Source organism: Blennius ocellaris (genome assembly GCF_963422515.1).
Source record: "Blennius ocellaris genome assembly, chromosome: 5".
In the NCBI taxonomy this organism is placed as follows: domain Eukaryota; kingdom Metazoa; phylum Chordata; class Actinopteri; order Blenniiformes; family Blenniidae; genus Blennius; species Blennius ocellaris.
In genome coordinates, this window is record NC_137654.1 from 11,032,447 (window position 1) to 11,052,936 (window position 20,490).

The window sequence follows — 20,490 nt, forward strand, 5'->3', positions numbered from 1 at the left end:
CAGAGGAGGACATGTTGGTAAGCAGGGGAGAGGGAGAGTATGGTGAGGCAGAGTGAACGCTGGAGTCAGAGTGTGACAGACAGGCAGGCAGAGGAGGAGGAGGAGGAGGAGGAGGAGGAGGAAGATGGGAGCAGAGAGGAAGGAGGGGGTGGGGAAGCAGAAGAGAAGCGAGCTGAGTCAAAACCCCCCGAGCTCCAATGATTTCTCTGTGAAAGACACAGTGCTGAAAAGATGGATAGCGTGTGCCCCCGCTGCCAAAGCATGCTTAAGACAATGACATGATCATCATCGTCTTCATCTTTTTCTTCATCATCATCATCATCAGCAGCAGCAGCAGCATCAAACTAGAAAGGACAGGAGCCCAGACTAGTGCTTGGATCTTTTATTCAGTATTATTCACTCACTTAACCATCATTTCCTTTTCGCTCAGACTATCACTTTTCACTGACAAGATCACAAAGTCTTCATATTGAAAAAAAATATATTCAGTGAGCAAAATAGTATTTTTCTTTTACACACACTTACTTTTATGTATGGGGCTATTATAGTCGCAAAGTGACTTGTGCGTGCCTGTGGAGAGATGTAACGTGATTTGATGATATTCATGAGTCTCTCATGAGATTTATTTGTGTGTACTTTGATTTGTGTGCAAAATTAGAGAGTGTGTAATTAGATTTGTTCCTGAATAATAGAATTTGTGTGTGCCAACAAGGACTAAGTCACCTATAGCTTCGGCGAACACCTCACCCGGTCAGAGTTGGGTATGTCTGTTTTGCTATTCTTACTGGGTCTCCTTTGCCTTCACGACACTAAAAGCCTGATTTAATAAGCTCATGCATAAAGCATGATAAATTGCATGTGCAGGAAAATAGACTGCACGCTCAGTTTGCAGGTGAAGTACTAAGAACACCACCATGAGTGAAAACATGCAAACAACCCCATTTAAATGAGGAGTTTTGTGTGTTTCAGACCCTGTTTACATGAGAATGATCAGCTGCAACTGTTATTAGCTCTGTTTCTGTTAGAGCAAATATTATTAGCACAATAAACATAATCAAGGAGATGATTGGTCCTAAAATCAAAATGTGATGTACAACACAAAAAACATCTTATAGCAAAGTCCACAACAGCAGCATCTCTGCTGAAGGCTGTGCCACCTTTTCAAATATGGCAGACATTGCACTTTATAGGTTAATCCAATAGCATACACATATTGATGAAAGCACATGCACTAAGTGAATTGTGTGTTATTCTGTACCTAACCAACTTGGAGTTTTTTGGGACTAAAGTTTAGACATGCCAGCAGTGGGATTGAAATGAGCTCACTGCATTTGGTTTTCCTCACTTACAGGCACATTTGATCACGCACTTACAAATCTGAGTAGGCACAAAATCTAAATCTGATAAACAAATCTGTGTGGTACACTTCTGAGCAAACACACGCACGCACGCACGCACGCACGCACACACACACACACACACAATTTAACATTTTAAACACAAGTAAAATTGCTGCTTTAATAGCCCCATATTCAAATCATCATTAGGAGACACAATATTCCCAACATTAAACACTGTATGTACCGTTTACTGTTAAATACATGTACAACCATAAGTGGACACTTTGGTGTGCAGCACAGGAAAGAAAAGATCACAGGTCTAGTTTTAGCAGGAGGCTACAATCACTGAGCAGGAAAGAGGAGACTTCATCCTTCATACTGTTTACGTTACGTGGGGATTATATATGGTCGCTGCAGGTGTTTAAATCGGGAGTCACTGCTGGCGCTGCTTTTCTGCCTCTTTCTGTCTCTTTGCTTTGCTCTGGAGGTAGCGAGCGTTGCCCTCTTCGAAACGCCTCCGTTCCTCCTCTCCTTCAATCTGAAGACAAAAACAACGGGACAAAACGTGTTCTTGTCAGACTCGTTCATCATCACACACATTCAGCACTGGAATGTTGCCTCTCCTGTTATCACATTAGCTGTGGGCATGGAGGCCTGATCTGATTACCCAAACTGTGTTATTGTGATTGCCGTTCACATTCCTGGTGAAATACAGACTGAAAAAGAAAAAAATGAAAATAAAGCTGCCTGAGGTGATTTGCATTGACATACCATTCTTCTGTCAGCACTTCATTTTGAAATACATATGAATATAAAGTATTAGATGTTTTATATTTTTGAATACTGCCTCGCGGACCTAAGAGTTTTCAAGCAAGTTGAATTTTTTCTATGAATCCCACAGAAATTGTAAAATTGTATAATGGGACCCAGCTTTATCTCCTTAAACCAGAAAATCAGTGGCACAACAGCCTCCTGTGGTGAGGGTAATTATGATGAAGGAAACCTGCATGGTGGTGACGTAAGAGTTGGTGACGTCACTTCTAACAGAAAAAGCAACATTGGGGCTTTTCTATATAGAGTCCGTATGTTCTCCCCAGATTTCTTCCACAATCAGAAGACATTGTTAACAGGTTGCCTGATGGTGTGAGTGAGTCTTTCCATCTGTTTCCCCTTAAAGACTGGTAATCTGTCCCGGGTGGATGTATGGTACACTGCTCTTTGCAGATAAAGATAAATCAGATATAGAAGACTGATGGATGGATAGAATCCATATAATAAAAGACAAATGGCAGAAAGTTTGTCTCGGGAAACACTTTGAAAGTCATAATATACCTGAAGACCCAAGGAGCAAACAGATAAAGTAATTATGGTCAATAATGTAATAATTGTGGCCTTTTGCAATGCGATGAAGCCAATAACATAATAAAATAGTTAAATATTTCGCAACCATAATTGATAGGGTACTGCATAGTATGAATCCTCAATAAACTCCCATCCACTTTATTTTTCATAAGCAAACTGCACTAAACCTGCAAAAAACCTTTTTTTCCCTAAGAACTGCAGTACTATTTATGTATAGTTACAACATTGGTCAGAGTAATTACATTTTGAAAGACTATTTCTTTAAATGCTTCTCCTTAAATAACTGATTATATCATTGCCCTCCAATATCCGGTTACACTATTGGCAAGTGTCTTAAAATCTAATGAAGTAATAAAGTAACGACTAAATTCATTACATTATTGGCTATTATCAAATTATTAGTTGTTAAATCCTCATCTCAGAAACCAAGATTGAAGTCCAATGTACAACCGAAAGTAAACAGGATTAAACAAACAAGATACCATTAAAAAAATACTATATTTATTAAATGAATAAATACTGTGGTGCCTTTACTGTTTTCCCATTTGACTACAAGCTTCCACTCTATGATGTTTTATCTTAACTTGCAGCCAATATCACTCACAGCTGTGCAGCTCTTTCATACCTGCATGTGAGTAACCTGTTTGTACCTTCACTCAAGATTGTAGTTATGTTCGGATGTTGATTCATGGGAAGCTGCACTTGCTCGTCTGTACAGTTTAATTCGACTGCCTGCGACATCAGGACTTAAACCACAATACCACCTAAGTGACTGCGTCAACGCATGTGTCTGTGGTGTCGTCTGCTCACCCACACCCTCATCTGCATGCTGCTTTAAAAGCCAATCGTATGGAAGCTTTTCCCACATGTAAAACAGTGCATATGAAAGATGAATGCCTGCATTATCGATACGTTCTGGAGGAGTTTCTTTCCTGTGGTCACACCATGTGATCTGCAGATTATAGATAACCTAAATGCAGAGAAAGCAGCGACAAAGCCAACAGATTGCACTTTTAACTTTCTGGAGAGGACACGGTGGAAACAAGTGTGAGAAAAAAAAAAATGGCAGCGATGAGCCCGGGAGGTCACGACTGAGAAGCAGTAAGATTATTTGAGGTACAAACATAGTACCAGTGGGACTATATTATCCGTGGAGCAGGTTCAGGAGCATACAGCCATAAGAGTTATTGTGTTTGTTACGTGCAGGTTATATAAGAGCCAATGCAGTGCTCAGTCAGTTCTGCCATTCAGCTGAAAGTAATGAATGATTACAGTTCATTTACTTTTAAAAGAGAAAGAGAGAGACCAGTGCATAATTTTAAATAAAAACGAGTTTCCCTCCAAAATTAAGATTAATTCTTATTTAGGCCTGATATGCACAACAAAGAACAAGAGTGTCCCCTTCGTGTTGTTGTTTGTAGATCACAAATATGTTCACACTCGACGACAATAGGTGATAATGGTTGCTAGCTACTAGTCATGGTGAATTTGTGATATCGTGCATGTTTGTGAACAAATCACATCAACAATTATGTGTAGCCACGTATAAAGGCCAACAGCTGCCCAAACATTTGACTCTGTATACAATCAGACAGGAACATTTACCTCGTTAACTCATTTTGAGGAACATAAAACTAAATCTACAGGGTCTTTTCAGTATCATTAACATTAGTTCAGGTAAGATGTCTGCAGGATCCCCACACTTAACGCAGGCTTTATTAATCATCCTGCTTTAGCAGCTCTAGAGTGTGAGCCGCAGACATCCATCATCTTCATGAAACACAGAATTAATTTGAAAATTATTTCCTCACAAGCCCAACCATTCAGAAGAACGGCAGCTCTCTAACCAAATTATATTAGAACACATTAAGACGACTATTGATCAGTAGAGGGTAATACAATAAAGTCAAAGTGTCTTCTATTAGAGATTGTATTATATGTAATGGCATTGTCTTCAGGCTGTTTATTCCATTTACTCTCATTGTTTTTCTCCTTCAGCCCCCACGTCCTCCCCCTCCTCCCTGTCACTCAGGCCCTTGAGGACTCGACTGTTATTTAATTACACTTTTAAAGCCATATGGGGTTTCAGCTCGAGGTGGGTTAATGAACAAACTCATTAAAAGAAACTGTATACCTGACTACGGCTAACAGTAAACAGCCATTCGACCTGAGACTGGCATGTAAAAACATGACAGTAACTGACTATGGCTATTGACATATTGACATTTGTACACTGTTACACTATCGTCTATCAATTGTTAAAGCAGAATTACCATGGAATGACTTTTTAGTAACCATACAAAACTATTTTTTTTCAGTAAATAAACAAAAGTAATAAAAGATCAAACTGTTCCAATTGTTGTTATTATTGTAAAAAGATGGTTTTCAGAATAGGAGCAGACGACAGCGTTACATCACTTGAAAAGGAAGAAAACTCACTGGCAGCCTGTCTTTAAAAATCGATTCCAGCCCAACACAAGCTAAAACATTTTGAAAGTAATTATTGGGATTATTCAGGTGCTAAAATAGACTTATCACTCCCTATGTATTTTAATAATAGCGTGTAATGTTACTGAGGCGTATCAGTGCTGAAAGTTTCTGCTCCCACATTCTTGTACATCATTACATCTATCGCTGCACTTCACAATAAGGCCATATTTATGATGTTACTGCTCATAAAAATTGCATTTGCACAACTCACTGTCACCAAAATGTCCTTTTGATGTCCCCCACGTAATTGGTATTCCCACAGCAGCTCCAGTCAAATAACTATAATTAGACAGGATCTCAGAACACGACCTGTCAAACTTATAGGTGTCTCACTTGAATTTCTCTTATCTAATTTTCCTACTGTGACTTTCAGGCTGGAAAAAGACCTTCACATAACAGCTCATTTAAATAATAATCATGACAGTGTGTTGGTAGCAACCTAGTAAAATAATGTTTTTCCCTGATTTAATATCTTTTAAAGCACAAGGAGCAGTGTACAAAAAAAAAGTCAGTTAAAGCAGCAGTTACACTATCAAATAATGTACTCTTTGCAGATATTCCATCCGTCCATCTGATTTCATTCAAAACCACAAAGGTCAAGCTGAAGTGTTTGATGGAAAGTACATCGTCACCTGATTCTGTGGGATTCACTTACTGGAAACCACAGTTGTGAGAGCAAAAGGTCAAGTCAACCTGGCTCAAGCCCTGTTTACACAACAACGATTACGAGTGTATCCTCAAAACTTTCTTCACTTTTGGGGGGGGGTTCATTTACATGGCACCAGTGTGCGGCTCCACTGTATCCGGTGTTGTCAAGTGAAACATGGTCGTGTAAACAGGGCCTCAATCGGATTTGGGATATTTCAGTCTGGCCCAAATTGGGGAAGTGACCTGACAGACTGACACTGCTATTGCTTGAGCCACATTGTAATCAGACGAGAAGAAAACAACTGTTATGACCCCTAAAAAATTATTTAAAAAAACAACAACGACAGAACAAAACATCCTTTTCACTTGTGAATGGCAGCACTTGAGCCGATGAAATATCTCCCGAAACGATTTCCGCTGGGAATGAAGAGGAAGACGGACCACAGACTGAAAGACAAACAGCTGTTCGATCGGGGCTCATTGGCCGGCCGTCAGCAGGACAAGTGAACAGAGTGTCACAAACCAAACGGTTTGAACATGGAAGAGGGGCAACACTTGTGAAGTAATTGCTCAAACAATGCCAGTAAAATACCAAGGGGTTTGTGTTGGCACGAGCTGCTGTACTTGTGGTCCTCGGGCATCAGTCTTCATTGCCAAATGTGGTAAAATGCTGGAAGAAACTGGCTCAAGACACACAACAGCCATCTGGACTGTCGGGACCCTGCCTGCTAACATGATAAAAGTTGGTGTGTGACAGAGAAAGAGAGTGAATTATACACAAATTAGGACATGTTAGAGGATCAGGCAAGACATTTATTATTTCATGCTGTTGCCATTTGCTCTGGCTGGAGCTCATTGTGTAAACAGACCTTTCTATAATCTGTTCTCCGTCACAGTTTCAGCAACAGCAGCATTGAAAAGTTTCGCGTTTTGTTTGTAGCCTCGAGGTAGAATGGCAAGATCTTTTCCCAAGGCTTAAAATCTGCAGTCTTGTGGTTTAAAAGGGAAGAAGTAAGTAAATAAGTAAGTACATTTTATTTATATAGCGCTTTTCACAGACACAAGTGTCACAAAGTGCTTCACAGTATAAATGGATAAGAAAACATCTTCAAAACACACCAGATTCCAACAATCACAGGCACAGAGTCATAAAGTGCATCGCAGTAAGACAGATAAGAAAACATCTTCAAAACAGAACATATGCCGATAGTAGAAGTCGGTAAGGAATCATCTTAAAAACAAAACAAAGTGTTGACAGTCGGTGACAGTGTGACAAGATTGGACTAGAATACTTTTCTAAATAAATGTGTGTGTAGGCGCTTTTTAAAGATGTCTATTGCGTCAAGAGAGCGCAGATCGAGTGGGAGTTCATTCCAAAGTTGGGGTGTGGCGGCTTTGAATGATCGGTCTCCCCGAGTTTTAAAACAGGTACATGGAACCAATAACAAGTTCAGCCCAGACGATCTCAGGCTCCGAGTTGAGCTGTAGGGCTTCATGAGGTCAGCAATGTAAGGAGGGGCTTGACCATGTAGGGCTCGAAAAGCATCTTTCTTGAACATAAACACCAAAAACAAAACATCTTGGTTGTTAGTTTGCTTTGTTTAGCGCCTAGAAATGATGGTGTTGTGTGTGGTGCTATATAAATAAAGTTGAAATTAATTGTTTATTTATTTACTGAACGTACCGTGGTTGCACAGGTTAACGTTACTTTTGCACAATAAAGCAGTTTGTGTCACTGATTGGATTAAGAGCAACACGTAGGCCCGAGAACGTTTCAAGTAAAAACCCATAATTTTTTGCATTTTCGTTTTGGAAAAGTTTCACATTTTCACTGTAACATTTTGAAAGTGTAAATGACAAAATATCTGAAAATGATGTAGTTAGCATGTAGGGCCACTAGTGGATGCTGTTGGTTGTTTTTGTAATGAAACCACATACATCTGTGTGCAGAGAACAATATGCTATAAAAATAATAGGGATGCACAGATACTGATACCAGTATCGGGTCAGAGTACTTGTACTCTGACCCTGTACTTGTACGCAGTACTTGTACTTATACTGAAAGAATCCCTGATACAACCCAGCGAGTACTACATGACATCATGCGTCAGCAATGTGGCCCGCGGGTACGCAAGAGACCAGAAGCGACGTCCGCCGAGATTCTTTAATAGTAATGAGAATGAGAGAAGTAAGACAGACTGTAAATTATGTTCTGCTAAAATATCAAGAGGAGAAATAGTTCATACAACACCAGCAACTTAATCAGCAGAGACATTTGCTTGGAGTAATTGGTCATGATTGTCTTTTAAGTTGTAAAAAGCTGATTCACTTACCGAAGTTCAAAAATAATTTGGCAGTGTTATTTAAAAAAAGATTTTTTGAAATAAATGGAGTCCATTTTTTACTCATTAACAATAAAGACATTTCTTCTGGTTTTTGAAGTGTTTTGAGAAGTGGTGATTTGACAGGTTCAAAGACTTTAGCCAAACAGAACATACTTGGTGATAATGGTAAAGAAATGTTAAGAAAAAGCCCTATCAGAGATAAAGTCCTCATATTTGTGTTGAGCCTTTCTATGAATATTAAAAAAGATTGATTTCTGATGGCTCCTAAGAACAAAAACTGATCAAGTACCAATAGAACCTAAATACACTGAAATTTACCAAAAATGCATAATCCTTGTATTGTCTCAGCTCAATGAATAAAACAATATGGATATGTAAGGTTTGGTTGTGAATGTATACACACATGTATTGGCTTCCATGCACGTGCATGAATAATGTATGGTGAAAATCCCCCGGCATTCATAATTTACTGCAGTTTCATGGACGGAGCTGTGCTCACAATGGACGTCAGTTCAGCCTCTGTGTGGCACGTCAGACAATCACAGAGTCCGAAATATATGTCGCTCCGGCACGAGTGCACCCGTTAACTCGTTTCTTATTGTCTTGAATGGGAGGCATCTAAAAATAAATGTGCATCACTTCATGTGGACTACAGGAGGTTGCCTTGACAACCGGGCTTGTTTTCGTGTCAAGGGAGGCCAGCTGAGTCCCTGCCAGCGAGGAGGGAGGACGGCGGAGAAGGAGGGAGTGGCAATGAAGAAAGGAGGGTAAGAAAGGGATAACAGCAAGAAGACAGAAGAAGTGGGAGATGCTGGGAGTCGCGAACAGAGGCAAGGAGATGAAGCGAGGGATGGAGTCAAAGAAGACCAGATGAAAAGACATGCACAGGAAGAAAAAACAGAAACAGCAAGATGTAAAGACAATCAGCCATCTTTTCATTCATACACTAATACCCATTCATAACCTGCACTCAACCACAGTCCATCCACCATCTTCTGCCACCAGCTGGTACCCAGCATGCACCGGGCTCCAAGTAACAAGACGTCTTTCTAACCTTGAGGTCAGGAAATCGGCTTCCCCGATAAATTCACCAGAAATAGACAAACAAAACACCAGTTAAAGGCGCCAGCAGACGTTTGGGGTTATCTCCATGCATGTATATTTTTTAAGTATTTGTCCAACATACTGCTGCAAACAGCCAAGGATTTCCCCGACGCCCTCCCCGCGCATGCTGTCCTCATGGCCCACTTCAGCACTGCCCACAGTATGCTTACATTAGTGACAGCCCATCTACAACCCCACCCACCCCCCCCCACCCCCACCACCCACCCCTCCCCCCCCCCCCCCCCCCACACACACACACACACTCACGTCCGCGCAGTCCCAAACCCCCTGCTGAGCTAAAACAGGCAAATCTAAAAATAACAAACGCTGTGAGCTCGATCAGGAGAAATCAAGGATGGGAGAACATGGGGAGAAAGAACCTGCAGACAGAAATAGCAGGGGCGCTCCTTTCAATTGTGCTATTTATAGAAGACAACTGGAGGAAAATCTGCCAGAGGGTCGAAAATTTAAATAGAAATGGTCTGAAATTTGTTCTCAGCTCTCTGTTGTGTTTTATATTTGAATCGAGCTGGATTCCATTCTAGTACCCAAATATAAAATGAATAAAGAAGAGGAATAAAATAGTCTTTCAACAGAGACTGATCCAGAGGTAAAATGCACAGAGCAAATAATGTGATTAATGGAGAAGAAAGCAGACGTAGCTATAAAGGATGTTAACTCAATACATTATAATTATAAACATTAGTCAAAACTCATTCAGCATTATTCATCCATCACACCTAGCCTAGCCGAGCCGAGCCAACACTGGGCAAAGGGAAGGTGCAACTTTGGACCAGTTGGATAATACACAATCACCATGATAGCCAATGATAACAAGCAAACCCAAGAAAATTCACACAGGCTCAAGGAGAACATGCAAACTCTTCATAAAAAGGCTCAGCTCAGATTCAAACCAACAATGTGACATAAAAATGAAGCAATGGGACGGTTTCTTTATATCCACTATTGATTCTCTCCACTCCCAGTGGGCTCCTGGAACTCTCTACAGTCACACAAACCAAAACAATCTGCCTTTATCCAAATCACCACACGAACCCAAACCCTATCTAACACACAAATATATGTCACTACAAACACACAAATGAACATGATACAATATGAAAATCCACATCTTAGTCTGTGGGAGTTGCTCAAAGACAAATGTTTGTCATGCTTTGTTCTGCTTGATGTTATCTGGCTCATTAATGTTGTTACTGCACTGCCATCCCTCAGTCACCTTCTCCACTGTTCGTAGAAAGTCTCGTGTTAATTGGTTGGATGTGTTCAACCTTTTTTACGTATGTAGGTTTACCATCATCAGTTCACCTCGAATGGACAATCCTTGATTTTAAGTCGAACTCCTCCCAGAAATCAGTGGGTAGTTATAAACCCAGACGTAGAGATGACGGAGCCTCGTGCTCCTTCTCTCGCTCATATAAATAAAAACACTCGCATTTGTGCTCAGTGATCTGCTGAAGTACGTGAACGTTCACACGCAAAGCTCGCTCTCGCACATAGGGACCTACACATGCAGGGGGGGAGGGCTCCATTTCTCTATTTCTGTTCTTCATACACACAAAGATCTAAACTGTATCGCCAGCCAACTTTCACTACACACACACACACACACACACACACACACACACACACACACACACACACACACACACACACACACACACACACACACACACACACACACATTTCTTTATTCTGGCTTTTGTTTATCTGACAAGCTACATCAGAGCCCTGGCAGCTTGAGCTCCATTTAGATTTCCATTTATAGTGTTGATGATAAATTATTAAAGTCACTGGGAGATTTTTCGTCCTTTCTTTTCTTTTTTTGCTCTCCCCGTCTTCTTTTTTTAATTGAGGTGAACAGAGAAATTACAATGAATCTAATCATCTCTGCGATTCCCCCGAAACTAGAACAAAAGCAATGAGCAGCTGATGTGAGATGGAGACCTGGGTAATGAATGCATGCAGGGAGAGGCGGACAATGGGGCCTTTCTGAAGTGGAAATGGGAAGACGGACAGGAGCTTTTGAAGACGCTCGTGTGATGGTGTGAGGGGCATTTTTGTCTGACGTGACCATCGGGGGAACAAGTCGGCCGATACTTGCAGCATGGAGGAGAGTTTACTGTCAGCAGAGCTGCTGTGCTACCCGGTGGCATGACAACACACCGATAAACAACCTGTGTACACACACAGTTTTACTCCCTGCTAATTTATTACAGCTCGCTTGTGTGGCTGAGAACAGGGCAGGACCTGTAAAACTGCATACACTTGTCTTATATTTATGATTTGGGCGAAGGGAAGAGAGGAATTGTTAACCCAGAAAGAAAAAAAAAAAACAGCTTTGTCCTCAATGTATATTATCAAGATTGCTGCAGGGGCTTCACCTTTAATACTCGTACTCATTCAGTATTCTGCACGTACTTAAAGTTTAATGATTAACTGAGGTGCAAAGTCAGTGAATTTTGTACAAGCGTGCCATTGGGAGACTAATGACCCACAATATGCTTTTTGCAGTTTCACATAAGCTGCTCGTTCGGCCTTTTCTACAGGCTGTGCAGCAGTGTGCAGACTGGGGACCGTTGTAACACTCATGCTCACTGCAATCCTTGTTTCAAATATAAAACAGTGCCATCGTGGAGCAGACACCGTCAGTTTTATGAGTCTGAGGTAAGAACATTCGTTGTTGTTTTTAGTGAAACATTTCAAAGTTAAACCATGCTTCTTGTGCGTCATCTGTAGATGTTGTGCTAATTTATTAGTTGTTGTCTTTACAGCCGCCGTCCCACTGGGCTGCAGCAACTTAGAAATGGTCAGTCACAGGGCATGGTCAAAAATGTTTGGGATTTTTGGCTTTTTTTATAAACTACCGTCGTCTCAAACTCATCTGGAATCCTTATGGATCTCGTTTTCACAAAATAAAAAGTACAAAAAGTGAGAGATGAGCCTTCAGCTGGAGGTCAGGGAATCATCTGGACCAGTGGTCTGCAACTTTTATGACCAAAAGAGTCATTTTCACTACTTTCCACAAAAAAGAAAAAAAAAAGGAATTGAAGTTTAACCTTGTTAAATGAGGAAATACAGGTAATACAGCTGTACATTTAGTTTTGCTATATATATGCCAAAACATTTATGAAGTTTCCCAACTTTACTTTACAACTGTCAATGTTTGATGATATTTTTAGCAGTTTTACCTCTATTTTTAGATCTTTAGACATTTTAAGTAATTTTAACAGTTTTTATTTTAGCTATTTGGACTCTTTTAGCCACAATTTGTCATGGTTATATTTATTTTAACCATTCTTAGTCATATCTAGCTATTTTAGCTCTTTTTCTTAATACATATTTTTAGGGGATAAAGGTCCTTTTGAGAATGAGTCTCATATGTAAATAACATAAAAGTGTTTATTTAAATAATCCCGGGAAAGCTATCGGGGGATCAAAGAGCCACATGTGGATCCAGAGCTCTGGGCAGCAGAACCCCTGATCGAGACATTCGTGATCATCATCATTGATGAAATCCATTCTCATTTGGTGAAAAGTTTCCTGCAATTGTGTAACAGCATCAAGCAACAAGTACCCTAAATTGGTAATCGCAAATATTTTGTGAATCTCAAGCAAATGCCATGCAACTTCTATGCAAACTCCAGGTGAGTTCTGATTCTACCTGACGTTTATCTGACATTCTGGAGGCGATCGTACAACATGTGCAACATGACATATCAGAGTGAATCCAACAGATTTGTATCACTAATTCACTTAGTCTTGTAAAATGTGCACATTTTGCTCAGTTTTGTGAAAATGATTATTAAGGGGATGCTTGAGGCGCACAGACACACATTCAGTCCAATACTCCCATAAAAAAAACTGTTGAATATCAGCTGCTTATATCAATTCTCATTTTAACATCCAAAAACCCTGCGGTCTTTCACAACTTTAAACGCTCCTCTATTGCTAGAGGGGCTAAAGTTAAATGGTATTAAAAGGGTGATCACAGAGGCAGTGAGGATGTACAATGGCACCAGCAAATCATTTAGAATGTGCTGAGTTAAACAGATGGCCCGTGCGCCCCTTGTTTGCATATAAACAGGGTTTGGAGCCGGAAAAAACAGCGGGCGCCTCTCCACTGTCTGCAGGTAAACACGCGCACAAGTGCTGAGTCAGCCGAGACTTCGGCTGTGGGGATATCAGTGCTCAAGGTTAATACTAACATAGAACCAGGACGTTAATGTATTGAGGGGAAAAAAAGAACTAAGGTACACATTCCTGAATGAAAAAGGGCTTCTTTTTTTGCCATTTTGGTGTAAAGCTGCAGTTGACTGAAGGACTGATTGCGACATGCTGCAATCGGCGCACACAGTAAAGAAACAGAGCATAATATGTTAACTGAGAAAGAAGACAAGAGACAGCCGAGCAGATTTCAGTGACTATTGAAATCAGCATTTAGTTCCGGCCATCCACAAGATATTTTTATATGTGACTTGAGAATTTATTCAGTTTTTCAAACAAGCTTCCTTTTGAATCTTAATTTAAAAAACAAAACAAAAACAAAGCTGAACTGGGAAGTTAATAATTGAACGACGATACCTCAGCTCATAATATTGATAGATAGCGTGATGATGAAAATCCATCGCCAGATAGTTTTCACCATCAGTGTAAATAGGCTACAACATATTTGTTGCACAAGCCAGAAAATCCACTTGACTCTTCGTCTGGGTGTGTATGTGCAGCTCCTCCGTGAATCAGGGATCAAATCAATGAAATACTGAGGTTTTATCAATAACAATGGCGAGCTGGGTACCAACCTTAAGAAGAGGGACAGGAAGAGGCTTATTGTCCTTGTCCAGCGAGATGAAGGTGAAGAAAGCTGAGACGGCGCGATACTTTCCCTTCTCTGCCTCCACGAGCGAGGCGGCGTCCACGATCACTTCAATCTCCATCGACTTGTTGCTGACAAATGTGATCCGGCCCGTCACCGTCAACACGCAACCTTGAAGAAGCAAAGCAAGAGCAGCGCATAATGGTTCTCACTGTTTGTAAATGCAGAGAGAGAAAAAAAAAAAGAACATTGCATTTCATTAGGGGAATTGCAGATTTGTACTTTCTTCACCTTGATCTATTAACATTCCCCAAGAGCACTTCAACTCTGACTGTGGGGATGTTTGATTCTGGCATCTTTGTTCTTCAGCCAACCATAAAAAAATGAGTTTGTTTAAATCTTCAAAGTTACAGACAGACAGACAGACAGACAGACAGACAGACAGACACACACACACACACACACACACACACACACACACACACACACACACACACACATTTAACATTAACATAAAATATTCATTCATTCATTCATTTATTCAATTGTATCTAATTATTCATTAGGATTTTTAATTGGCTCGTACTATTAAATATCTGTATCATCTTATTTTAACAACATTTTATTTAAATTGAAATCTTTTTTCATGCAGTTATCTTCTTTTTTAAATCTACTCTCATTGTTTAAATGTTGTATCAATTGATTAAGACTTTTAAAGATAAATATTTTGTAAATTCTGTTGTATTTAATTTAATTTTAATTTAATCAATTTTTATAGGGACTTTTAATGTATTTTACCTTTATTCCCATCTTGTAAGTTCTATTATCTGGTCCTTCATCGGTCTGTCTCATGATGTGTCAGGTTATTGTTTAAAATATAACAATAGTGTTAATTTGCATGAAAACTACAAAAAATATATATAAATTAACTGATTGAGTGACTGATTAGAGTCAATCGATAATTGAAAAAACTGCACTGCAACTGGCTCTCAAATGTTTTTCTGTTTTTTTTTAACAAAATGAGGCAACAGTGTCCCTTTAAAAAAAAAAAAAAAAAAAAAAAAAGCAAGCTGAAATTAAACTGAGAAGCTGCATAAAATGATAGGAGGAAAATGTAGAATCTGCTCTCGTAATCGACTTGACACTGTTGCATCACAAACTTTTTGAAGTCTGCTCCAGCGAGCAAGTTGGGAGCATGAGACAATCAATGTCACATCAATACACAGAAGAAGGTTAAAAAATGTAATGCTCATGTCGATGAAAATTCAAAATAAAGATAAAGTTATGGGTAGTGATCTGTACTGGGCTGTAAGTACGTCTTCCATGCACTCACACATTATTATTCGTGCACCTGCTGAGTATTTGTTTTTTAATTTGCTGGTGATTTCAACCTTAGATCAGTCTAATGCTTTTAACTCATCACAAAAAGTGCTCTTTTACTTTTATCACAACAAAAGAAGAGAAAAAACCCAGTAAACTAATAGCACTCGGCACTGCTGATATTTTCTTTATTCTCTTTGATGTGCCTGTACTGTATTATTACTGCTGTTGCCATGGAGATGAGGAGAGAAGGTGTTATCCCTGCAGTCTGAGACTGAACTGCACGATATGAAACAGTCAAAGTCCAAAAGAAAGAAGAGAAAAATAGATTTACATGCTAAAGGAAGAAAAAAAAGAAAAAGAAAAAAAAAACATTTTATCAGACTGTGTGCCACAAACCTTCCTGACATTATGAGGACAGCTTCTGAGAGAAGGAGACGAGATTGTTGCTCAGTTATGGAAACACTTTGAAAGACTCACAGCAGCATGAGTTCAGTTCGGTCTTCTGCCAGAAACTTTTTGTTCTCACGTCAACCTTCTCTTGTGATGATGGGAATAAAACGTGTCATTCTCCAGTAAGCACAAGTTGGTTGCCACAAATATCATGAATATTGTTCACCCTATATTTAGAATATATTGCATGACTGGGTTTTTCTTATTATAGATAATGTTTTGGGGATTTCCTTCAATAAAGATTATCAGCATGGACCATTAACATCCATCTATCTATCCATTGATCAACCCATCAATCCTAAACTTCCATTTCCTCCTACAATCATGCAGAACTTAAAAAAAAGACTCTATTTCACTTGGAATTTGCAAAAGATTCTAAAATGTCTACAAATATGATAACTTTGCAGTCACTGCATAACTTTGTTTTACTCACATCCGATGATGAAATGATTGCTGGACTGTCGTGAGACCACACATGTTTCATAAATGTCTTCATAAGCATTCAAAATGTGTTGTTAAATATGATCTGAAAGTCTCAAGCATGGAAAAAAAAGAACTTGTGAACTCCAGGTAAATGTTGACTTAAATGTTGCCAGAGGTGCAACAGGGTACCAATTAAATGTGATTTCACATGATAATTATTGTTAATGTACATATTTCTGTTTCCAGGTAGCTGTTACTGCCAAATGTGATCCGATCATGCTGATTAGAAACTGTATTTTTATTGTGTTTTCGAGCTTTCTTTTTTCTAAAACAAGCACAGTCTTCATTTTGTGTTTTTATTTCTTTCTTTCCGGGTTACTTTTTTTTTTTTTACAATAAAAGATGTCTCGTTTTACTGTTCTTCAATCAATGGCAAATGCTGCACCCTTTAGTTTTTCCACAATAGTTGCATGTACAGTATGTATGTATGTATGTATGTATGTATGTATGTATGGTTAACATGCCTCTTTCGGCTTTGGAAGTGAATTTCAAACAACCTCTTGTGCCTTGAGCCACAGCATGACTTTTTTTTTCTGTTAAATAACAGCTCCTAATTTTAGTGCTTTTCCCAAACCAGATGTAATGAGATTATGTAACCGCAAAGCGATCTGTGAAGTGCCAGTGATGCAAACTGAGTGATAAACTGTAAAAAGACAATTAATGGCTATGATTTTGTATATCCAGGCTGTGGAGGACAGTTCACGGCTTCACGCAGTCTCTTTAGAACCTGAACTGCTTCGTATCTTTCGGCCTGGACATTTTGAGTGTTTTTACTCGTAAGCACAGTGAGCAAGCCCACTGTCATTCAGATAAACCATCTCTGGCACAGATGTACTCGGCCCAGTGAAGTGCTCTGCTCAGTGACATTACACAAAACACAGCCTTGATGATGAGTGATTTTTAAAGGCCTTCATGATTAATGATTGATGTATGCAGAGTAGATGTTGGACTCGCACAATGCTGAAGGTCAGCCAACATGAAAAAGTGTCAGAGTCCCGTTTCCAAATAGCTCTTTTTTTTATAATGAATCTCCACAGAACAATTTGTGGACTGGAAAGACCAGCTTGGGGTCATATGGATTCAGTATTGTAATACCTTAATGTCACTTTGTCAAGTGCAACTGCATCTCATATATTTAAAAAAAAAACCCAAACAAATATAACTGCAAGATTACAATCAGAAATAGAATAATTTCTAATTAAATGCAATAACTTCTGATTCTTGTCAAATGTGCATGTATTTACACATATACTTCTTTTGTTCTCTGCATTAAAAAACGATCACGATTGTTATTTGTCAAATTGATTCATTTTCATCCTGTTGCTTTGCTCTTATAGGAGCATATGTGTGTATATATATTGAAAATATCACCACCTACACTTGTTCATTTATTTACATAACTGTTTTTTTTCTTAGTATTTTATATTATTATTGCCATTATTATATATTTATCTTGTTTATTCTTTTTCTAACTGCCCGTCTGTGCATTTTCTCTGAAGTCATGGACAAAAAAAGGACTATTAACTCCTACGTATTTTAACAATGGACATTGAGAGGATTTCAAAACCCACACATTTACTAGGGAGAGTGAAGACTTTGTTATACATGCAGTGTATAACAGTACGGCCGAGTGTTAAAAAGAAGTGTTATACATTATACAATTTGAAAGGCAGTGAACTAAGCAGGAACAACAGCTTACAGAGGATGTTTCACATTCAGCAGAGCCGAGTTCAACCTATGGCTATGGCCTCTACGGCTTTTTTTTTTAACTTTTTCTTTTGGCCTCTTAAAACATTTAACAGCCCACCTCTGTTTTACAACAAACAGGGATGGACTGTTAAATTTTTTTAATGAAAAACTTCACTCCTGGATGTTTTTTTTCACCACCAGTTATGCAGCATCTGTTTGTGAAAACACCACATAGACATGTCAGGACTGCATGAATCATGACTGATTATTAAAATTTAATATGAAACAGCAGAGAAGAAGAGCATTGTGAATGTTCACAATGAAACTCTGTTCTTTGTCTTCCTGACACTTTCACTATCACCTTCAATACTCCCCGTATTTCTCCATGAAATGTGCTTTTATCCAACGGCCGGTTTTGAAGTTTTCTGCCTTTTTATTTTTTTTTCCTCTACTTGTACCTCTGGCTGTTTTGCTATAGTGGATCAGAGCCGACTCAACTTTCCTCCAGAACATCAATGGCCAGCACCTCGCAGGATTACATTCTGTGAATGTTTGATGTGAGACTGGCGTGGTTTTACATTATGTAAAGTCTCTAATTATGTAATCTAATCTAATTCTGTGCATCCACTGTGGACCACCAGCCACAGGTTTTCTTTTGCAGGTCTAATGAATCATCTCAACTGCTTTCGAGACGCATTATAACAGACTGTTAGACCTCACCACGCCTCTATTCACTCTACACGCTGCTGATGGCCACGGGTTGTGCTGTTCCTGTTCTCTGGCTGCGAAGCCCCCACATTTCTTGCCTTATTCTGACTTTCACTCCATCATTATACTCGTGGTGCTGCCTGCGTATGCGCCGGTCGTGTTCTGTCTGTCCCCTTTCCCTTCTCCAGTCCAATCCATCTGGTCGAGCATCGTACGGATTACTGTTTCTGCAACTTGCACTGTTTTGCATTAAGAAAGACATCAGAGAGACATCAGATCACCTGTTGCTCAAACATAAGCTTGAGAAAATGTGAAACAAAGGTACCTTTAAAAAACAAAAACTGACATGAAAACAGGGTTTAAGCTATGCACGTGAAAAACACTGCAGGCATGATGAAACAGGTCGAGTATCTGCATACTGGACTTCACTAAATTATTTCTACATCACACTGTCTGTTTTCAATCGGAGAGAGGCCTCCTGCAGCACAGCGTGCCTCTCAAGAGCTTCGAGTGTGAAAGTACAGTAAACAGGAAATTAGGTGGCAAATGAGGTGTGATATGGAGCACAACAAGACGATGACGATTTAGTAACTGGGAAAAACAAAAAGCAAAATTACATTAAAATAATGCATTAACCAGTGCCTAATTAAAAGCTGGCTGCATAATTTATATTACTAATAAGCAGCATAAATACATGCAAATGAAGTTACTCACACATGGTTATTTTTTTCTTTAAACTTTAATGAACTCCTTCTCTCTTCTCTGAGCTGTTTTTGGTTTGCAGCTGCAGTCCGAAGCTTCTTTTATCACAGAGAATGAATCAAACACATTACTGCTCTTACATGTATCACTATGTTGATGCTGAATCATTGAAATGTTTGTAGCCAATAATGTATAAACGTCATCACCGACTCCTGTTTCTGTTAACTTTATGGATACCCTGTTGATACTGGGGCCAGTGTGGGGGATAATCTTTAGTCAGTTGAGGGATTTGAACCAGCAACCCTGAAGGTTACAAGCTTGGTTCTCTAACCACCACTGCACAGACACTGGAATACTGCAAACAAACAAACAGCCATTAAAATATAAAAGTGGTTGCAAGTTAACTCCTACAAACTTTGAAAGTTTTTTTTTTGTTTGTTTGTTTTTTTTAGAGCTCAATGTTTTATTGACCTCCAGTTTGGGTTTTCTCAATGTTTCCACTTTAATGATAGTAACCTTGCTGGCATTAAACTGAGGAAAGCAGACTGTTCAGGTATAAACAGAGCCGAGTCTGTTTAATGTTCAGGGTCTTAACTTCATTGTGTTTAATTTTCATTTTATGTTTTTGTCTTCAGACAGCTTTTAAATGTCACATACATTAGTGAAACATTCTTGTACCCTACAAGGTTCAGAGAGACGCATCTGTATTACGAATTAATTTATTAGGATAAACTCCTCCCAGCTTTTTGTGTGATTGCGTACAAACGGAACGAAACAACTTGAGTCGATCCTCCCTGTATGCACAGGCTTCAAAATGTCTTCCATGGCGTAAGATAAACCTTCAGATAGAATTACTTTGGTCTGGTACAGAATAAGAATTAGTCCAATATACAATATCTGAACCTGAATGTTGTGAAGTTCTGCAGAGAGTCTGTTAATGAGCCACTGATTACAATCAGGTGTGTGTGCTTCGGAAGAAAGGTTTTTTTTAAGATTGTCATGTTTCTGGACC

At 39.2% G+C, this 20,490-nt stretch overlaps 1 protein-coding gene across 3 annotated transcripts in view; it reads right to left on the reverse strand.

The window, feature by feature from the left end:
• Positions 1-377: 377 nt before the first annotated feature.
• acot7 (acyl-CoA thioesterase 7) overlaps positions 378-20,490 on the reverse strand; it is a gene marked incomplete at its 5' end in the record, with an annotated part of 57,533 nt that continues 37,420 nt past the window's right edge. For all 3 annotated transcript variants that reach the window (XM_080496251.1, XM_080496250.1, XM_080496249.1), the window contains 2 exons: positions 378-1,878; positions 14,110-14,294. In XM_080496251.1, coding sequence (XP_080352377.1) covers positions 1,774-1,878; positions 14,110-14,294 — 290 coding nt within the window. In that variant the 3' untranslated portion in view covers positions 378-1,773. The remainder of the gene's footprint in view (positions 1,879-14,109; positions 14,295-20,490) is intronic.